The sequence below is a fragment of the Cibotium barometz genome, chromosome 26 (assembly GCF_041138505.1).
Source record: "Cibotium barometz isolate CiBa-2024 chromosome 26, ASM4113850v1, whole genome shotgun sequence".
NCBI lineage: Eukaryota > Viridiplantae > Streptophyta > Polypodiopsida > Cyatheales > Cibotiaceae > Cibotium > Cibotium barometz.
Genome location: NC_141071.1, coordinates 24,705,181 through 24,725,536, shown reverse-complemented (window position 1 = coordinate 24,725,536; position 20,356 = coordinate 24,705,181). Strand labels below are relative to the sequence as shown.

The following is a 20,356-nucleotide window of genomic DNA, read 5'->3' as shown; positions in this document are numbered from 1 at the left end:
AATAGATTAAAGGATAGGAGGAGTTTAGGGTGTGTGAAAGCTTGGGTTGTGAGGTCGTGGTGGCCAGTTACGTTTCAACCACCGGAAGCTCCCGCCGCCGTCGGCAGCGTGTTGAACGGCAGCAAGCGTGTAATCTCGTTGAATTATTCTACACGACTAGACTGCCCATCAAATCCGACAGTGACTCTTCCGACAGCTGCCAGCGGGATGAGCCTTCTGAAACTTAATCTAGCATAAAAGGATTCCTTGAGAATTGAGCATCTCGACAGTTTGTTTCTTGCACGCAACCACCTTCACCAGCATCAACCTCAACCACTCCTAAATATTATCATTTCTCTTTGCAGCTCTCATCATTTGATTGAAATCCATCGTAACGTAAACACTGTACCTCTGCTACCTCATGAACTATCTCGCAATTTGCTGCATGGATTTCCCTGATCTACTGTTCAAAGACCCGCCTTCAGTCCCTCTTAATTCATTAATCGCATGGCCTCTAATCTCTGCTCCTCGCCTTCCAATGAAGAACAAAATCCTAATTGCGGCCATAATTACTATAACCCTTTCGCTTCTAATTTTCCTGCAATTGCCCACCTTTGCTTTCTTCACAGCCGGCCCTAAGCTCGATTGCTTCGCGCAATTAGAAGCTGCAGGCCGAAAATTACCCACTAATCCTGATTTGGGTACTGCCCAAAATCACAATTCAAGCACTAATTTTGATTATTTAGGTGCTGCCCATAACCATGATCTACGCCCTAACCTTGATTTGGTCTCTTCCGATGCTCCTACTAGCACAGGTGAAAAGAGAGAGTTTCAGGCGGTTGGAAGTGGAGCTTATCTTTTCATTCAAATGTCAGCTTATAGAGGAGGGCCAAGAGATTTCTTCGTTGTAGGATTGGGCTCTAAGCCCAACCATGTGTTCTCTAATGCAAGCTTCAAGTGTGAATGGATCCCATCAGCAAATAGCACGCATTCAATAGCAGGAGAAGCAACAAAGATGCTCCCGGACTGGGGCTATGGGAGGGTCTATACAGTGGTGGTGGTGATGTGCACTTTCAAAGAAGAAGTTGGGGGTGATTCACACGGTGGTGGTGGTGGTGGTGGTGGTGAGCTTGTACTATATGCATCACCCACAAGCTCATTTCGGAAAAACTTCAATGTAGAGAGAATAGTGGTGTTAAAAGAAGAGATAGGGGACTATAATGTCACTAGGTTCAAACCACCATATCCATATGAATACATGTATTGTGGATCACCTCTCTTTGGAGATATAAGCCCACAAAGGGTTAGAGAGTGGGTTGCTTATCATGTGAAGCTTTTTGGGCCCATGTCTCATTTCATCTTCTATGATGCTGGAGGGATCCACCCAGGGGTACAACATGTTCTAGAACCTTGGATTAAAGCCGGAAGGATAACAATTGAGAATGTGAGACAACAAGAGCAATTTGATGGATATTATCATAACCAATTTCTAATTGTTAATGATTGCTTGCACAAGACAAGGTTCTTGGCCAATTGGACCTTCTTCTTTGATGTGGATGAGTTCCTCTACTTGCCCCACAATTCATCTCTTCAATCTTTGCTTGCAGAGCATTCTCAATTCACTCAAATTTTCTTTGAGCAAAGGTCCATGTCTAGCCATCTTTGCTTGGACAGCCCAAAAGCGAATTATAGCCAGTAAGCTCTCTTACTCTACATATCTCATTTTTCTAAAGTACTAGTTTTGATGCAAACACACAAGTACCCCTACACGTGTGTGTGTGTGTGTGTGTGTGTGTGAGAGAGAGAGAGAGAGAGAGAGAGAGAGAGAGTTCTATAAAATTATGTAAGACAAGTTTCCAACTTTTTTGCTAATGATAGCTTGCATTAATCATTGAACTAACATTAAATTAATTCCATTTTTTGAGAGATTAAATATTTATAAGTGCCAAGGTTCTAAAAACCTTGGACTTATGCATAGACTACCCAAGGTGTTACCAATTGGGGTAGATCCTAGTGGATTTGAAATTCATTTTTTAAGAATAGATTAGTATGGGTCACTTGGAAAACACTAAGTTTGTCAGCATCAACATTCTATATCCAAGCTAATACAAATCCTTGTATTTTTCATGGTGAAACCTTAGGGTAAGATTATATTTCTTAAGAAATTTTGTTAAGCATTATTGTATAGAAATTAGTTTATTGTTCTTTTTTATTGTAAATTTTCACACCTAAGGTATTGCTAGCTACTTTGGACAGTTGTTTTTATATCTTGAGTACATTTAATTTCAAATTATTAACTTGTTATTTTTGTGCCTACACAGGATGTGGGGATTTGAAAAATTGGTGTTTAATTCAGTAAAGAAGGGAGTGAGGCGAGATAGGAAGTATGCAATACAACCTCGCAATGTGTTGGCAACAGGGGTTCATTTAAGTGAGAATTTGAAGGGTAGGAGTTGGCATATAAGAGGAGAAAAGATGAGATACTACCACTACCATGGAACAACCTCCTTGAGAGGTGAGGCATGCCAACATTTTGTCAACATCACATCAAACAAAGTTGGGTTGTTTTTGTTTGAGAATGAGCCCTTCAAACTTGATTTGAGCATGCAACACTTAGCCTCATCTATCAAGCAATTTGAACTTGAGCAAATCGGAGAAAAACCATTTATGCTATGAACACCATCATATATAAGTCAAGATTTTGTTCATTCTAACCTTTATTTCTCACCCCCCTTGTAAGCACTAAACTATGTACCCATGTATGAAGCCCCCTTGTAAGAACTTAACAAAATTTTTTAATTCAAAATCACATAGCAGTGCATTAATTCCAAAAATTGCTACATTTTTCTCACCTTCACTGGATCACAAGTAACACATATTTTTGCATACTAGGCATGATTTATCTAAATAAGTTCTAATATTTTCCTTACTTTAAAAATTTCAATTACATATATGGTATACATGATTATAATTTTCATTGAAATCCTTCAAATCTATTTAAACATAAGTTGCATATAATATGCATGTAAAGGTAACACATTTCTCTAAACTAGCTAGATTGTCTAATTACCAACAATAAAAGGAGATTACTGGCAACATGTGTTGTTATCAAGCTTAATCAACACATGTATGATCATTCATACTCCATTATATTGTGATCATAAAAATTCCAACCTTATCACTGAAGACGGCTTCATTGTATACTACAAGATCAGAGGGCTGTTTCACTGTCTTTTCAGAGAGGGGTTCAGGCCTATGTCCAGGATCATGGAGTTCACAGATCAAAGATGCTTTAGGCTTTTCTTGCTAGAGCTTTTCAGGCATATAGAGTCTCTCCTATGAGGCAGCCCAACTAGAGGATCGTCTCGCAGAGAAGCTTACAGACTTCTTCAGCGAAGCTGACCAAGTCTCTACTAGCCCACCAAGGACCACTAGCCATGGCACCACACGGGTGACAGTGGAGAGAGCCATTCAGCTTGGCAGAGCCATATGCCCACACCCTCCTGGGCCTAGATCAAAATTATGTGAATATATTTCTCTTCTCTCAACCCTAGGTCTAAAAGACATTTCAAAAATGAGAGAGCCACCTTTGTATTATTCCAATGCAATCTCTTGAGAGCTCTCTACTCTCACGAGCACCTGTGAATGAAGAAGAAGGTTTCTTAAACTTCCATGGCTATTTCTATTGTCCTCTATTCTCTTCTCCTACACTCTCTCTTATTTTGTGTGCTTGGCATGCTTGTATTGCTTGTGTGTGTGATGCTTAATGTTTGAGTTTCTATTTCTTGCTTGCTTGTATGCATGCTTATGTGTGCGCGCGCGTGTGTGTGTATATGTGTGTTTGAGAGGGTGTGTGCCCTCCGTTGCTGCTTGAATGCTTGAACTATTGGCTTGCATGTTTCACAAGCTTGCTATTGGTGTGTGCATGCCTATGTGTGGGTGAGTGTATGAAGGAGTAGAGTGTTCTTTCAATAGGTGAGAAGGAGAGCTCTTCCATAGCTTTCTCCCTTCCCTAGTGACAAGTAAGGTCCATTCTCTTGAGAGTGGTATTCACAACCTGACTCCATATTCATTGGAGTAGCCTCTATGTGCTAACCGGGTCAACCAATCTATTCTCATGGTCCATAACGATTAGAATAGTGATTTGCTACCATTATTTCTACATGGCAAGGTAGGTCAAAACCTACCATTATTTCTACAAGGCAAGTCTAGGTCAAAACCTGGACCACCGATCCTCCAGAAAGGCTCCAGTTAAGTAGCAAAATCTAAAAAGAAAAAGAAAAAGAAAAAGAGGGCTAACATGCAAAAATGGCACATTGGCGCTCTCAAGATAATGGTATTAATGAAGACGAGTATGACCAAGAAAGGGCCAAGCTAGATTCTCTTGCAAGGTAGCTTGGCCCTAGGGCCAAGCTATCAGCAAGAGAATGTAGGTTTATAAAGAGAAAAGAGGAGATTTGGGTTCCCCCAAGCTTCAAACGTTTCAAGCTTGGAAACCGAAAAGTGTGTGTGTAAAACCCTAATAGAGATAGTTAAGACCAGCCAGGTGAATCTTATGGTGGACCTGAGAACATGAAGTGTACTGACTTAGCAAAGCCTAGAGAGGAACCAAAATCCACTTGGATGCCATGGATTTATCCCCTGAGGAGAAACGAAACTGGTGCAAACTCTCAAAGAATATCGTGATGTGTTTGTCTGGCCTTACAAAGACTTGAAAGGACTTACAGCACACCATTCATATCAAGGAAGGTACTAAACCTTCCAAGTAGAGATCATACGCATACAATGATAACTTTGCAGAGAAGATACAAGAAAAAATAGACAAACTTCTAGACGTTGATTTCATCTATGAAATTGAGCATACTTAGTGGGTGTCTTCGATTGTAGTTCTGCCAAAGAAAAACAGCAAATTTTGGTGTTTGTGAGAATTTGAAAAAGGTGAATGCAGCTACGGTGAGGGATCACTATCCTCTCCCTATCACAGATCATGTGCTAGTGAGTGGCAGGAAAAGCAGCTTATAGTTTTCTTGATGGCTTCTCGGGATACAATCAAGTGTTCATTAGCCCATCGGATAAGCATAAGATCGCTTTCGCCGGAATGGGGAACCTTTGCCTACTATAAGGTTATGCCATTTGGCCTAACTAATGTTCCCACAACCTTTTAGCACTTGATGTGCCATGTTTTCAAGGAGTACTTGAGGGTTTTCCTTGAGATCTTCATGGATGACTTGTGCGTACACTCCATTCATTGCATGGAGCATATTTCTCATCTTAAGATAATTTTTCAAAAATATCGTACCTACTATATTAGCCTCAACCCAAAAAAAATGCAAATTCATGGGGTGAGACAAGGGAAAATCTTAGGATACATAGTGTCAAGGAATGGCATCACTATTGATTTTGACAAAATCAAGGTAATTGTCTTACTTCCACATCCAATAAATGCTAAAGGAGTGCAAATATTAATGGTACATTATGGATACTACCGTAGGTTTATCTACATATATGCAAAAATTACAGGGCCTTTGTATGGACTTTTAAAAGTATTTATTTAGATGAAGGAATGTGAGGAAGCTTATGACAAGATGGAAAAGGCATTAGTGTCTGCACCGATCTTATGAGCCCCTAAATGGGATGTAATCTTTCATGTGCATATCGATGCCTCTGCTTTTGCCATCGACTGCATTCTAGCTCAGCCAAGTGAGAATAATATGGAATTTCCAATTATTTATGTGCTAACCGCTAGCTTAATGATTTTGAACAACTATAGCACCACTGAGAGGGAGGGTTTGACCATGGTTTACGCTGTGAAAAAGTTTGCCGCTACTTCTTGGCCAATCAATTCATCTTCTTTGTAGACCATTAGGCTCTTCTCTACTTAGTGAATAAACCTTAAAAAACTGGTTGTATTGTTCAATGTTTTTTACTTTTGCAAGAGTTTGACTTCATCGTAATTGTGAGAAAAGGGACTACACATCAACAGGCTGATAATCTATCACGCATGATGTCGAGAAAACCCCCTATAGGAGTAGATGATGACATGCCAGATGCTAACCTCTTTCAAGTGGACATCTTTCCAAAATGGAGTGCACAAATTGTACATTGTTTGACCTTGGGTGAGCCTGACCTAGTCTTGTCCACTCTACAACGTCAAACAATTGTCAAGGAAAGCATGCCATGTCAACTAATCTCATCATAGATTTACCAAAAAGGGTCAGATGGTGTACTATGCCTATGCATAGGTGGAGAAGAGTACAATAAGGTGTTGCAAAATGCCCATATTGGACTCAATAAATGACACTTTTCACACTCAAATGGATTCTATGGCAAGGATTTTGGTGGCCAACTTTGCATAAAGATGTTCATCAATACACCAAGGACTATGTTGAATGCCAAAAACACAGACAAATAATAGAAGCTACCTTATTCCATATTAATGTAGCACTAAAATGGAGTGACTATTTAGCCAAGTATTTTTCCACAAGATATGTAGACCCAAAACTATCTCAAGCCCAACAAATAGCTGTAAAACAAGAAGCAGAACACTATGTCCTAGTTCATTAGGGGAAATATGGACTATAGAAAGGGCCCTGTATAAGGATTAGCTTAAGTTGGTGATGGAAAAAATGGGCTTCTTGGATATTGTAAACGTCTGACAGTCAGTTGGCGGGGCTTACATGCAACATATATATATATATATATATATATATATATATATATATATATATATATATATATATATATATATATATATATATATATATATATATATATATATATATATATATATATATATATATATATATCAAATTTTCATCTTCAATCAAATATTTAAGATTTAACAAAATGAGTGAGAATAAGAATAAAGAAAATGAGATACAAATCAAGGAACAAGAGAAAGAGTCAAATTAGATCATTTGAAGAAAACCCCAGTTGGTGCAAGGGAATGCCAAAGAGAGCTATCAGAAATTGAAAGACTTGCAATAGGCAGTGGTGCTAGGAAAAGGTGAATCATGGCAACAAGGTGAATAGTAATAATTGAGTGTTGAATAATTTAAATAAGAGTTTTGCAACTAATACTTTTCTTCAACGTTTACATTTCATGAACTTTTTGATTAATGCATCGGCGGGGAATTCACAATCACCATTCAAGGCTACCGTAACAGTCCACATCATCACTTTTGAACCTACTTTTTATACATCTTCCATGGGTCTTGTCGAAACCCCATCATGTTATATATCAATGGAAAGATCTTGAAGAGTAGATTCTATATATGCAACCTCCAAAAAAATGGAGTTGATTTACAAAAAAATTGCCATGGCCCCATTTTTTATGATGTGGCATTCCTTAGAGGGCCCAAAAATGAGCCCAAATTTTCCCTAATGATACCCAGAGTCTTTTGAAAGCTTGCATTAGGAAGCAAGACATTTTGGCTATTTTTCGTGACCCCAATTATAAGGGATTTCATGATGTTTTGAAGAAAGATATCATGAAGGACATTGAGGGGATTTCGAGTGCAAATGTTATTCAAAGTTCTTGTGATGAAGCAGGTATAAGTCACAAGGACTATGAGTCCGTCCATGCCATCACAAAGGAGACTCTTCACAATCGAGGTATCAAAAGCCACTTTTTTCCACCTCCGTACAAAGTTACATTAGCAAAGAAGACAAAAAATGCACATGTAAGATCACTTGTGTCAGTGAGTATTTCTATGTAGTGGAAACAAAAGTATTAAAGGACAAATCAAAGGGTGATATCAAAGTAGATACGATGCCTTCAACAACATTTTCATGGATTTAAAGAGGCTTCAACAAGCAATGATCAAATTTATAAAGTCTCTCATGAAGGTTAGTATGATTTAAACTTTCTAATTCATGGGTGGTTAAAAATCAAATAACACATATATCTAATCATGTGTTGCTTCATGATTGTAGAGTCTATGGGAGTGGTCTCTTTCGTATTGAAGCTAGATGAGTGTCAAATTGTCAAAGGGTGTAGATTGGAAAGAATGGGAATTACACTTATGAATAAGGCAATGGAACATGCAAAGGATAAGGATCAAATAACACATATATCTAATCATGTGTTGCTTCATGATTGTAGAGTCTATGGGAGTGGTCTCTTTCGTATTGAAGCTAGATGAGTGTCAAATTGTCAAAGGGTGTAGATTGGAAAGAATGGGAATTACACTTATGAATAAGGCAATGGCACATGCAAAGGATAAGGATAAGGTGCCTTCTTTCAGTGTTCAATCTGAAAAAGACAATTGGTGGTTAGGAGCTTTTGAGGTGCCAAAGGAGAACCATGAAATGCTAGATTAGATGCGTCAAATATTTCCTTGGATTGTTGAGGTCATCAAGCACAACAAATAAATGGTGAACAACTGGAAGTTCCAGGTGTGGGTACCTTTGTAGTAGATTGGCATTTAGGAGGATATTTGAAAACAATCAAATGTATGCTTGGTTGTGACACAAGTGCTACCTCTTTACTTCCTTTACCTCTATGCATGAAGAAATCAAAGCAAAAGTGCAACAAGAAAGATGAATTGCGATGGATTGATGGAGTCATGTCATGCAACTTGGAACACTGCCAAACATGGATGCCAATGATCCTACATGGAATCCCATTATTTCATTCCCATGCGAAAAAATTCACTTCTACACCTTACATGCCATGATGAGAATATTTGATAAGTTGCTCAAATTGCACATTGACTTTACATTCACTATGAAGCCGGGTGCTCGATCCATGGAAGCCATTTCCAAAGTGGAGGATCTACTCAACTCTCTAGGATACAAAGATGTCTAGAGATAATCACGTTGTGGCACAACAAGTATCAATGAGTGGAGCAAAGGTTAGGCATTTTTTGCACAACATGTTAGGAAAAAACTCCAAAGCAAGATGGGAGTTGTGGAAAGAGTTATGCAAGTGTACTACTGATTGTGACAAGGATGCAAATCTTCATAATAAGTGTGCAAAGGTTTGGGCTTGTTTTGACAAGATGGTTTAAATCATGCTGTTAAGTACTACCAAACGATGAACAACAAAGCATATTCAAGACAATAGTCATCGAGTTTACTCAACTGGTCATTGACAATTGGGGGGAAACATCAATCACCCATGACATGGTACATTTTTTATTATTATCAAGTTGTTACAATCTATATGTATTTATAATCACTTACGCAATTTCTTGTTTCCAGCATATTGTTTACGCAATTGCTTGTTTCCAGCATATTGTTTACGCTCATGGATCATATTACTTGGAAAAGTATGATTCCCTCAACACGTGGAGCACCCAAGGGATGGAGAAGTCACATTATAGGGCAAAGGGAATCTATTTCAAGAACACTTGTGTCATGGTGGAGGGGTGACATGAACAAATTACCTCATTGAAATGTTTGATTGGTTTTTCTAATGCACATTTGAGTAGAAGCTTATTGAAGGAGAAAGAAAAGGCATCTCAAATTGCAAAAGTAGTCCAACTCCACATGAAGGAGACCAATAAGGCTAAACGAAACCAAAGTAGTGGGCCAACACACCATGCTGCATGGCATGCTACAATGGTTAGAAATGGCTAATTTTGGGTGAAACAACATTAAATTGTAAAGAATTTTTTTTTCTTGGTTTCACACTAAATTATCATTTTTGAAAGTTTGACTTAATATTCAAGTGCCTATAATAAGACTCTATGGCCTCATTTTTTTCATTTCACTTTCTCACCCATGGGTCGAACTAAGAATACTGCACTTAGAGTACCTCCTCGTCCTGCCAATGCTACTCCTGGTACTGAAAGCATCCTCTAGATCTCAATAGCACGGAATCCTCAAACTGAGAGCAGGAGTAGAAGTAGGGTCATCCACAATGGGAAAGACAAAATGTTACACCTCCACGAGGACAATGTGCTCTCAAGACCCTCCCTGCCAATATGGGTCCCCTTCCAACAAGAGAGGAAGTCTAACAAGCAAGCGGAGGACAAGGAGGCTCTACAAGTGAGGCAAGCACACCTGGTGTTTTATATTTACAAGCACCTCCACAACAGCAGGTAGTAGAACGTCACCAAAACCTCATCATGGCCGCCCCAAGGAACCTTGACTGGAAGAAGGCTCCTCGTCCTCCAAGGCCTCAAAACCCAAATATTCCTCCACCTGCACCAAGGAGGAGGAGGAAATATGGAGTCAAGGCACTCCAAGAGATACGCCAATTTCAAAAATCTGTGGATCTTCTTATACCCAAGGCACCTTTCACACGTCTTGTAAAAGAAATCCTATATAGCTACTCTCAAGACTATCGTGTGCAAAGCCTTGCCTTGGGAGCTTTACAAGAAGCTACATAAGATTTTTTGGTAACCTTTTTTGAGGATGCAAACCTCTATGCTATCCATGGTACATTTTTGTTATTATCAAGTTGTTTACAATCTATATGTATTTATAATCACTTACGTAATTGCTTGTTTCCAGCATATTGTTTGCGCTCATGGATCATATTACTTGGAAAAGTATGGTTCCCTCAACACGTGGAGCACCCAAGGGATGGAGAAGTCACATTATAGGGCAAAGGGAATCTATTTCAAGAACACTTGTCATGGTGGAGGGGTGACATGAACAAATTACCTCATTGAAATGTTTGATTGGTTTTTCCAATGCACATTGAGTAGAAGCTTATTGAAGGAGAAAGAAAAGGCATCTCAAATCACAAAAGCAGTCCAACTCCACATGAAGGAGACCAATAAGGCTAAATGAAACCAAAGTAGTGGGCCGACACACCATGCTGCATGGCATGCTACAATGGTTAGAAATGGTAAATTTTGGGTGAAACAACATTAAATTGTAAAGGAAATTATTATTATTTTTGGTTTCACACAAAATTATCATTTTTGAAAATTTGACCTAATATTCAAGTGCTTATAATAAGACTCTATGGCCTCATTTTTTTCATTTCACTTTCTCACCCATGGCTCGAACTAAGAATACTGCACTTAAAGTACCTCCTCGTCCTGCCAATGCTACTCCTAGTACTAGAAAGCATCCTCTAGATCTCAATAGCACGGAATCGTCAAATTGACAGCGGAGCAAGAGTAGGAGCAGGGTCATCCACCATGGGAAAGATAAAATGTTACACCTCCATGAGGGCAACATGCTCGGAAGACCCTCCCTACCAATATGTGTCCCCTTCCAATAAGAGAGGAAGTCTTACAAGCAAGCGAAGGACAAGGAGGCTCTACAAGTGAGGCGAGCACGCTGGTGTTTTATATTTACAAGCACCTCCACAACAATAGGTAGTAGAACGTCCACCAAAACCTCATCATGGCCGCCCCAAGGAACCTACTGATTGGAAGAAGGCTCCTCGTCCTCCAAGGCCTCAAAACCCGAATATGCCTCCACATGCACCAAGGAGGAGAAGGAAATATGGAGTCAAGGCACTCCAAGAGATACACAGATTTCAAAAATCTGTGGATCTTCTTATACCCAAGGCACCTTTCACACGTCTTGTAAAAGAAATCCTATATAGTTACTCTCAAGACTATCATGTGTAAAGCCTTGCCTTGGGAGCTTTACAAGAAGCTACATAAGATTTTTTTGGTAACCTTTTTTGAGGATGCAAACCTCTGTGCTATCCATGGTACATTTTTGTTATTATCAAGTTGTTTACAATCTATATGTATTTATAATCACTTACGCAATTGCTTGTTTCCAGCATATTGTTTACTCTCATGGATCATATTACTTGGAAAAGTATGGTTCCCTCAACACGTGGAGCACCCAAGGGATGGAGAAGTCACATTATAGGGCAAAGGGAATCTATTTCAAGAAAAATGTCATGGTGGAGGGGTGACATGAACAAATTACCTCATTGAAATGTTTGATTGGTTTTTCCAATGCACATTGAGTAGAAGCTTATTGAAGGAGAAAGAAAAGGCATCTCAGATCGCAAAAGCAGTCCAACTCCACATGAAGGAGACCAATAAGGCTTAACGAAACCAAAGTAGTGGGCCAACACACCATGCTGCATGGCATGCTACAATGGTTAGAAATGGTAAATTTTGGGTGAAACAACATTAAATTATAAAGAAAATTATTATTTTTCTTGGTTTCACACTAAATTATCATTTTTGAAAATTTGACCTAATATTCAAGTGCCTATAATAAGACTCTATGTCCTCATTTTTTTCATTTCACTTTCTCACCCATGGCTCGAACTTAGAATACTACACGTAGAGTACCTCCTCGTCCTGCCAATGCTACTACTAGTACTAGAAAGCATCCTCTAGATCTCAATAGCACAGAATCGTCAAATTGACAGCAGCGACGAGCAGCAAGAGTAGGAGCAGGGTCATCCACCATGGGAAAGACAAAATGTTACACCTCCATGAGGGCAACGTGCTGGGAAGACCCTCCCTACCAATATGGATCCCCTTCCAACAAGAGAGGAAGTCTAACAAGCAAGCAGAGGACAAGGAGGCTCTACAAGTGAGGCGAGCGCACCTGGTGTTTTATATATACAAGCACCTCCACAACAGCAGATAGTAGAACCTCCACCAGAACCTCACCGTGGCTACCCTAAGGAACCTAACTTGAAGAAGGCTCCTCATCCTCCAAGGCCTCAAAACTTGAATATGCCTCCACATGCACCAAGGAGGAGGAGGAAATATGGAGTCAAGGCACTCCAAGAGATACGCAGATTTTAAAAATCTGTGGATCTTCTTATACCCAAGGAACCTTTTACACGTCTTGTAAAAGAAATCCTATATAGTTATTCTCAAGACTATCATCTGCAAAGCCTTGCCTTGGGAGCTTTACAAGAAGCTGCATACGCTTTTTTGGAGAATGCAAACCTCTATGCTATCCATGCCAAGAGGGTTACTATAATGACAAAGGATCTTAAATTAGCTAGACTTTTGCATCGTCACACGACTTAATCAGCAATGCTCCTATGTAAGAATTTATCTTTATCAATAGAAAGCTCAAGTTTTTTTGTCTTGTCTCATTTAAGCTTGTATAGTCATGGATTTTTGTTTTAGGACACATTTTAAAATATGGAAGTTTGAAATGTATTTTATTAATGTACCATGTGCAAAGTTGCAGCAATTTTCTCACTGTCAGTTATAAAACACATAAGTGTAATTTTTTGTAAATTCTTCTAGAGACTTTACAAATTTACAAAAAAAATTGTTCATTTGAATTGCAAATTGAATTCTGACCCCAGGCCTCAGGGGGGCTGGATGGGCCTAGAAGACCTCAAGCCAACACGAGGCGAACCTAGGCTCGATGCTAGCCTGGGGCCTTCTGGGCCCATCTAGCACCCCCGATGCCAGGGGGAGGGCTTGAAAGGCCTACAGAGGGTCAAAAAAATGTTTCGAACTATTTAATTTTTTTGGAATTGATTTCAAAAATAATTGTAAAAATTTGGTAAATTAGTACAAACTCAACTACAAAATTGAACTCACTCCATTCAATTGCAAATTCATAATCAACTCCAAATTTATAATCAATTGCACAATTAAAAAAATCACTTCATGTAAAATTCAACTACAAAAATTAAAATTGGCCCCAACATAGATGACTTCAAAAAAAGTGTATTTTTATTACCAAAAAAGAGGACTACATGAGAAGCATTACAACTTCTATCCCAGTATTTTGATTGCTTCTAAGGCCATGCGCCTTCTCTTGTTGAGGGGAAGAGTGTTTGATGGAATCTATAATACACTTGATATCTCTCTCTCCTACACTTTTGGCAATGGCTGTATTGACAAGGACCTTAGGAGCATAGCCTCCTTGAAAGGTTGCAAAAATGGCCGACTTGCTGATGAGGATAATTTTCTCCGCATTTTTAGAGATGCTAGACAAGAACAACACTTCAGATAAGGCCCTTTAGAGAAAAAAGTTTGAATCCCCCCATAGGGCTAAAAGCATTGTGGTGGGACAACCACAATGTCTTTAGTTGGAATACGGCCCATGTAATGGGCCAATGCTGAATTAGTTCCAAAGGGATCCCTTGTGCTACCCTTACGATGTTCCCAGGCATCCAACTCCAGGACATACTGCATACAAACCACATTGTAGTAATCACCATGCCATGAATAAGAGTAAAAAACTAGGGATTATTAACTTACCGAGTGTAGTTCAGCAGATGCTTTCACATCTAGCTGCTCAATGTTAATTGAGGACTTGTGCTCCTCCAATTATTAAGGAGGCAAATGCACCAAGCTAGCTTGTACTTCTTTGAATTCCTCCTCGGTTACCTGACCCTGCTCAGCCTCTTGTATTTGCCCTTGAACAAATTGGACACTCTCTAATATCGTACGATCAATTGGTACAAGTTGCTCTGTCATGCATTGAGAGGGTTTGTTGTTGTCAAGTCGACAATCTAGCCCAATGGCAAGGAAAGACACGTACTCATCTTGCTTTAGTTTAAACATTTTTTCTAAGTCCTACAAGAAGAGAAACTCCTCTCCATCTACCACTACGGAGCTAAGCGTACTTAGTGCTAACTCGGGTATATATGTTGCTACCCCTATCTCATCGGCCTCATCTGCAAATGTATCCATAGTTGTCACTACTCCCTTTGCTGATGACCCTTATCCCACTAGCGCGTTGTCGTGACGTGTGCGGTATAGCCAGGAAAGTACAAAACTTCTAGCTGTGAGAGTAGGTGCCAAATCTAACAAGGAATCTCACACACAAAATTCCCCAAGAAGCATAGGACAAGTCCATTTTTAATGACATATTCATGTGTCAATTCACCTCAATACGTCCTTGAACTCATCCTGATGATTGCACAAAATTGTGTACCAAGTGCTTGTCCCTTGATTCACTGACTCCTTTCTCCAAATCCCTTGAACCAATCACATGTAGGCATAACATAACCTTCAATTTTTTCCAACATACATGTGACCATTTACATTCTTTACATCCAATGCCATCAAATCCATCATTTCCAGATGTTCTTTATCACCTGAAAACCTGCTTTTAAATTCTAACATCATGCAAACAAAAGATAGCATATGGCATAACTATAACATGCTCATGAATTCCAAAATTGGATCGAGTAGAAGTGGAACCAACTTCCCACGACTTGAATGTATTTTTGATGCCTTTTTCCCACAATTCTCTGAGTTCCAAAGCCTTTAAATTTTTCTCCAAAGCCTTTTTCTCATTTTCCAAATCCTTAAGGATTTATGAGATATGCCCTTTTTCTAAATCGAAAAAAGTAGTAAAAAGAAAACACTTATCTGAACATTTTCGAGTGAATTTTCTTTTTGATTTTATTTTTGCTAATCTCAAAGTCGGCTCAGCACACACGCGATGGAGAAAACGTGGAAAGGCAAAGTCGCCTCACAGTAGACTGCTCGATGGAGAAAAAACATGAAAATGGCTGAAAGCATCTCTTAATGTAGCACTCAATTTCCTCTTCAATTCTAACACCTACAAGCTATGAATAGTAGGTATATCCTTCATTTAAATTTCTCTGGTAGCCAGCGCTCTGGTTCTCCCATTTTCTGCAGATATCCGCACTCTGATTTTTGCCGCCCCTTATACTCTGGTTTTTCTCCTCTTTTTCCCGCAAGGAATGCGGCCTTCACCACCTTTTGCAGCTTAAGATTCGGAATTCCCTTTTAAAAAAGCTGCGCTCGTTTATATTTTACATAACATCCAGAAATTTCCCCAAAAAAAAATATTCCTTTTTATACACGTATGCTGCCACCCGCCAATCGTAAACTCCTTGGACATAGATCTAAGGTCTCCTTCAGTGACCTCATCGCATGAACCTAGCACGTAGTCGCTTGGACTCCTCTGCTGATTACGATTGAGATTGAACGGAGTAATCAAAGCACATACCATGTGTATATCAATATATCCATCCACTCCCACAGAATAGTCTGGTGGTGATTTATCGTGTCCATAAATGGCATAAGCACATACGAAGCATACTCGTCATCATCGTCCACAGGCAGTGTAAAAGCTCGACTGCGCACCATTGCAACTGCCCATTTATATAGTCAAAATCTGCCCATGCCAGCTCTGGACCAACAAGCTGAGAGAAGCTCTTTTTGATGGCTCGACGGACTTGGATGAGTTCTCGCAACACTGGCTCCCACTGAATTTCTTTTAACTCATCTGGCATCAAACCTTTGCATTTCCATACATGTTAAGAAGGTTGTTCCCTACTACAAGGTCCACCATATGCATAAAACTCCATAATTTACACCACACTCATGTACAGAGGCTTCGAGACCTGGCTCAGCCTCAGCTCATCTTATTAAACCTCATTTACAATATGAACATATGTACTCAGGCATCATATAATGACTCATCATGGCACTTACCCCCATGCATCTGGATTTGCATTTAATGGTTTCATATGCATGGTTTCACACAATAGACGTGCCATGGCATGACATCCACCCCCTCTAAACCTGCACATCCTCTGGTATGTGCCAAATCATCATCAAGATCCACATATAACTGGATGTCGTCTTCATCTTCTGCATTGCCAGGAAGATCATCCTCTTCCTCTTCAACCATATCCATACTACCACTGTCAAGCCTCTCATCCTGAGTCTCCTGTGAATCAAAAGGATCACTATCATACCTTCTTTTAAATATCTTGATTCTTTTGCCTGCCACAAGATTCTTTATTTCTGTTCCATCAAGCTCACACAGAGTATACGTGGCATTTCCATGCACATGCTTGACAATGTAAGGGCCAAACCATCTTTTTGCAAATTTTCTTTGAACAGTGAATTGGTTGTCAAGGCTACTATCATACATTAGAACCCAATCACCTTCTTCAATAGGTTTTGGCCGGAGTCTGTGTCTTCTATCAAATCTTTCTTTATTTTTCAACCTTGCATTTTTCAAGCGAGCTTTAGCAAGCTCTACATCTTCAGGCCTCCTCTCCAACTGTCTTATTCGCAATGCAAGGAGGTCATCTCTGCTCAATCCTTCTACCCAGGGCAATACATTCCAAGTTAGAACTACTTCTTCAACTGGCATCACTGGCTTCTGACCATACATTAATTCTGCAGGCATGTATCCTGTTACTGAGCTATGAGTTGTACGGTCAGCCCACAAGGCATATGGTAGTAGCTTTGGCCACTCTCGCATTCTTTCTCTGCATGCCTTAGCCAAAGCTTTAATGATTGGAGGATGTCCTCGCTCACTTTTTCCATTGCCCTCAGGATTGTAAGCACATGTTAGGGACAGTTTGATACCAATTCTAGAAAAGAATTCCCTTGCTTCTTCAACATCTAGCTCACCCCTATCAGCTGTTATTTTCCCAACACAACCATACCGGCAGATCACATCTTCCAAGAGAAATTTGCATATTGTTTCCGTACTCTTTGTTCTAAGAGCATGCCCCTCTACCTGATTTGTCAAATCTTCTCTTGCAAGTGCTATATACCGCATCTGCCAAATTCCCAAAGGCATTGTAACTAGATCCACTACCCATTTATAGTACATGGCAGGTGGGTAGGTTGGTTGCAAGCCATCACGATGCCGCACATTTGAGTACATTTGGCATACCATGCATGTTTCCACATATTGGGAAATATCCTTGTACATTCCTTTCCACCAATATTTTTCCTTTATTTTGGTAAAGGTGGCCCACACACTTCTATGTCCAGCCCAGAGACTCTCATGGAATTCTTTCACAAGCTTTCCTTGAGTCTCTTTATCACATATGACTCTCTGTGGCATAGCATTCCTCTGCTTAGGATGCTTCCACCAGAGGTACCCATCCTTTAGGATGCTTCCAGAGGTACCCATCCTTTAGGAAATAACCATATGCTTTTCTGCGGATCCTCTTAAATTCTGAGTCAGACCAATTTTCTTGCCTTGTCAGAGTACTCAAATATTGACCAATAAGCAACCAATCTCCTTCATATATTTCCTCAATAAAAGACTCAAGTGCATTTGATAGGCAAATATGGTCCCTTTTTGCATATGCTGTAGTATAGAACTTTGTACCCACATCATCAATGTCACTAATCATCTCCTTTTCATCTTCATACCTGGCTCTTGATAGCATATCTGCAATTGGATTTTCTTTTCCCGCAATATGCTCAAACTCAGGATTTAGTGACTTGATATAAGCAATCCACCTAAGCATAGCAATATCTGGAGTGGTACAACTTGCTATCATCCCAAGAAGTGGCAAGCAATCAGTTTCCACAAGTACAGATGCCCCAATAAGATATTCTTTTTCACATTTTAGAGCAGTGACTATTCCCCATAACTCTCTCTTGATCTGTGGATACTTTCGTTGTCGAAAGCTTAATACCTTTGCTCCAAATCTGATAACATACCTGTGATCATCCTCATCATCTTGTCCTACTGCCCATCCTATCCCAGTAGGACTAGTATCAACTGTAACAATCACAAGCCTGCCACACTCATAATCTGCCTTTCTCAGAGTAGGTGATGATTGGAGCAAACATTTCAGCTTCCGCATAGCTTTAATATGTACTGCACTCCACAGAAATTTTTGATTTTTCCTCAAAAGTTGATAAAGAGGATCTGCTACATGTGCATAATGTGGGATCCAAATAACATAAAAGACACATGCTCCAAGAAATCTCCTCAGATCTGTAACATTAATGCATGTTTCTTTCATTCTTTGTATTGCATCAATCTTGGCTGGACAAGGTCGGCGTCCACTAGTACTACAAAGATGTCCCACTATTAGCACTTCACCAACTCCAAACACTGATTTCAGCCCAGATAAAGTAAGATTCACTTCTTCAAGCCTGGATAGAATCATATCACAATCCTTTATATGATTCGCCACAAACTTGCAGCACCCTTTTGAATCCAAATCCCCATCTTTGTCTTTCTCATCAAGCCCTTTATTGGCACATCATCCAAAAATGGCATAGTTTTTTGTGGTATGAAGTCTCGTAAGACTTTATTCATTCCATTCATCATATGTGCCACTGAGTTGGTGGCTCCCTGTGGTAAGGTACACATCCTTACTAATCCCAAAGGAGTTCTCATTGTGGTCAAGTCCCTGCTTTGTATATCCAGCTGGAACTGATCATATCCCGAATACAAATCACCCATAGAGTATATAGCTTTCCCTGCAAATGCTTCCGCAAACTCATCCACAATCGGACCTGCTCCCACATTCCTGATTGTGACTTTGTTTACAGGTTGCATGTCTTGAATAAAGCGCAATGTCCCATTTTTCTTTGGCACAGTAAACCATCTGTTGGAATATGGGGCACATGATGGCTCCAAGATTCCCATCCTAATCTTTTCTTTTAGTAATTCCATCAGCTTTGGCAAGAGCCTTTGGTACTGGAATTGGCCGCAAGTTCCAGGGCACATGTGGAACAGTAAAGATCACCATTGGTGCTGTTACACTTGGATCAACACAGCCTATCTCATGCGGCTGAAAAGCAAAGGCTTTCCCATGTTTTACAAGCATCTCCTCAAAGCATTCCCTTTCAACTGGCAACAGAAAATCCTTCTCACCAATCTTCAGCTCTTTTAGAGTTTCTTGAGTAAACTTATGCCCAATTTTCTTCGGATCTCTAAGATTTGGCTGCATAGAAGCTTCATCTATCTTCTCCTTGCTTCCTGGTGGCAAAGGCAAGGCAACTGGTTTCACCTTCTTTGCAACTGTTTTGTACTTTGTATCAACATGAGCATCCATCTCGCAATTCATGTTTTTACATTCTACCCCCTCAAATTCCTGGATTATATCATACATCTCCACAGATGACACCTCTATCATTTCATTTCCACCCTGTAAGCATGCTCTTCCCATATCAAAAAGCACATCCATAGTATCTACAAATGACACCTCATTAAGCACCCCTGAAATAAACTCATTCTTCTCCAGAAAACCACACTGCTCAAAACTTTTTTGTTCATTTTGTATATGTTTTCGCATGCCACGCTTCAAATCCTTGCTTTTTACAAAAACCAGTGACCCATAGCTGGAGAATCCCTGAAAATTTGCTGAAAAGCTATTTACATTGATTGAGTCCTGCGAGAACTCATTTTCCCTTGTACCATTGGAATCCCGCTTTACAATGGCACTTGGCCAAAATCCCTCATCTCCCTGTAATTCATGAATTCTCTGTTTATCTTTGGGAGTGACTGTGCTCGAAGAGACTCACGATTCCTTTCATGGTTAATACAAACTGTCAAAAACTGAACAGCTTTTTTGCCATCTTTACTCCTTATTCTTGCATATGCCGAACCATCATCCAAAACCTTTGTTTCCATCCTTACAGCTGTAATGTAGGGTTGCCCAAGGATGAGGGGATACGATGACATCTCCTGAACAAAGAAGTTCTGATCATCTTTCACATCCCCTATAGTTACCCTTACATTTGGACATGCTGCATAAAGCTCTCCAGATGAG

General features: G+C 39.7%; 1 protein-coding gene across 1 annotated transcript; it reads left to right on the top strand.

Moving 5' to 3' along the window:
* Positions 1-264: 264 nt before the first annotated feature.
* Positions 265-2,813, top strand: LOC147623805 (galactan beta-1,4-galactosyltransferase GALS1-like). Its single transcript, XM_086820426.1, has 2 exons — positions 265-1,674; positions 2,301-2,813. The coding sequence occupies exons 1-2, from the start codon at positions 401-403 to the stop codon at positions 2,653-2,655; spliced, it is 1,629 nt and encodes a 542-aa protein (XP_086676552.1). The 5' UTR covers positions 265-400; the 3' UTR covers positions 2,656-2,813.
* The last annotated feature ends 17,543 nt before the right edge of the window (positions 2,814-20,356 follow it).

What these genes read in the sequence shown, in the direction of transcription:
- LOC147623805 (XM_086820426.1), top strand. Translation starts at nt 401, where the DNA reads ATGAACTATCTCGCAATTTGCTGCATGGATTTCCCTGATCTACTGTTC. An exon ending in CCAAAAGCGAATTATAGCCA is followed by an intron (nt 1,675 to 2,300) that starts GTAAGCTCTCTT and finishes GTGCCTACACAG; the next exon opens with GATGTGGGGATTTGAAAAAT.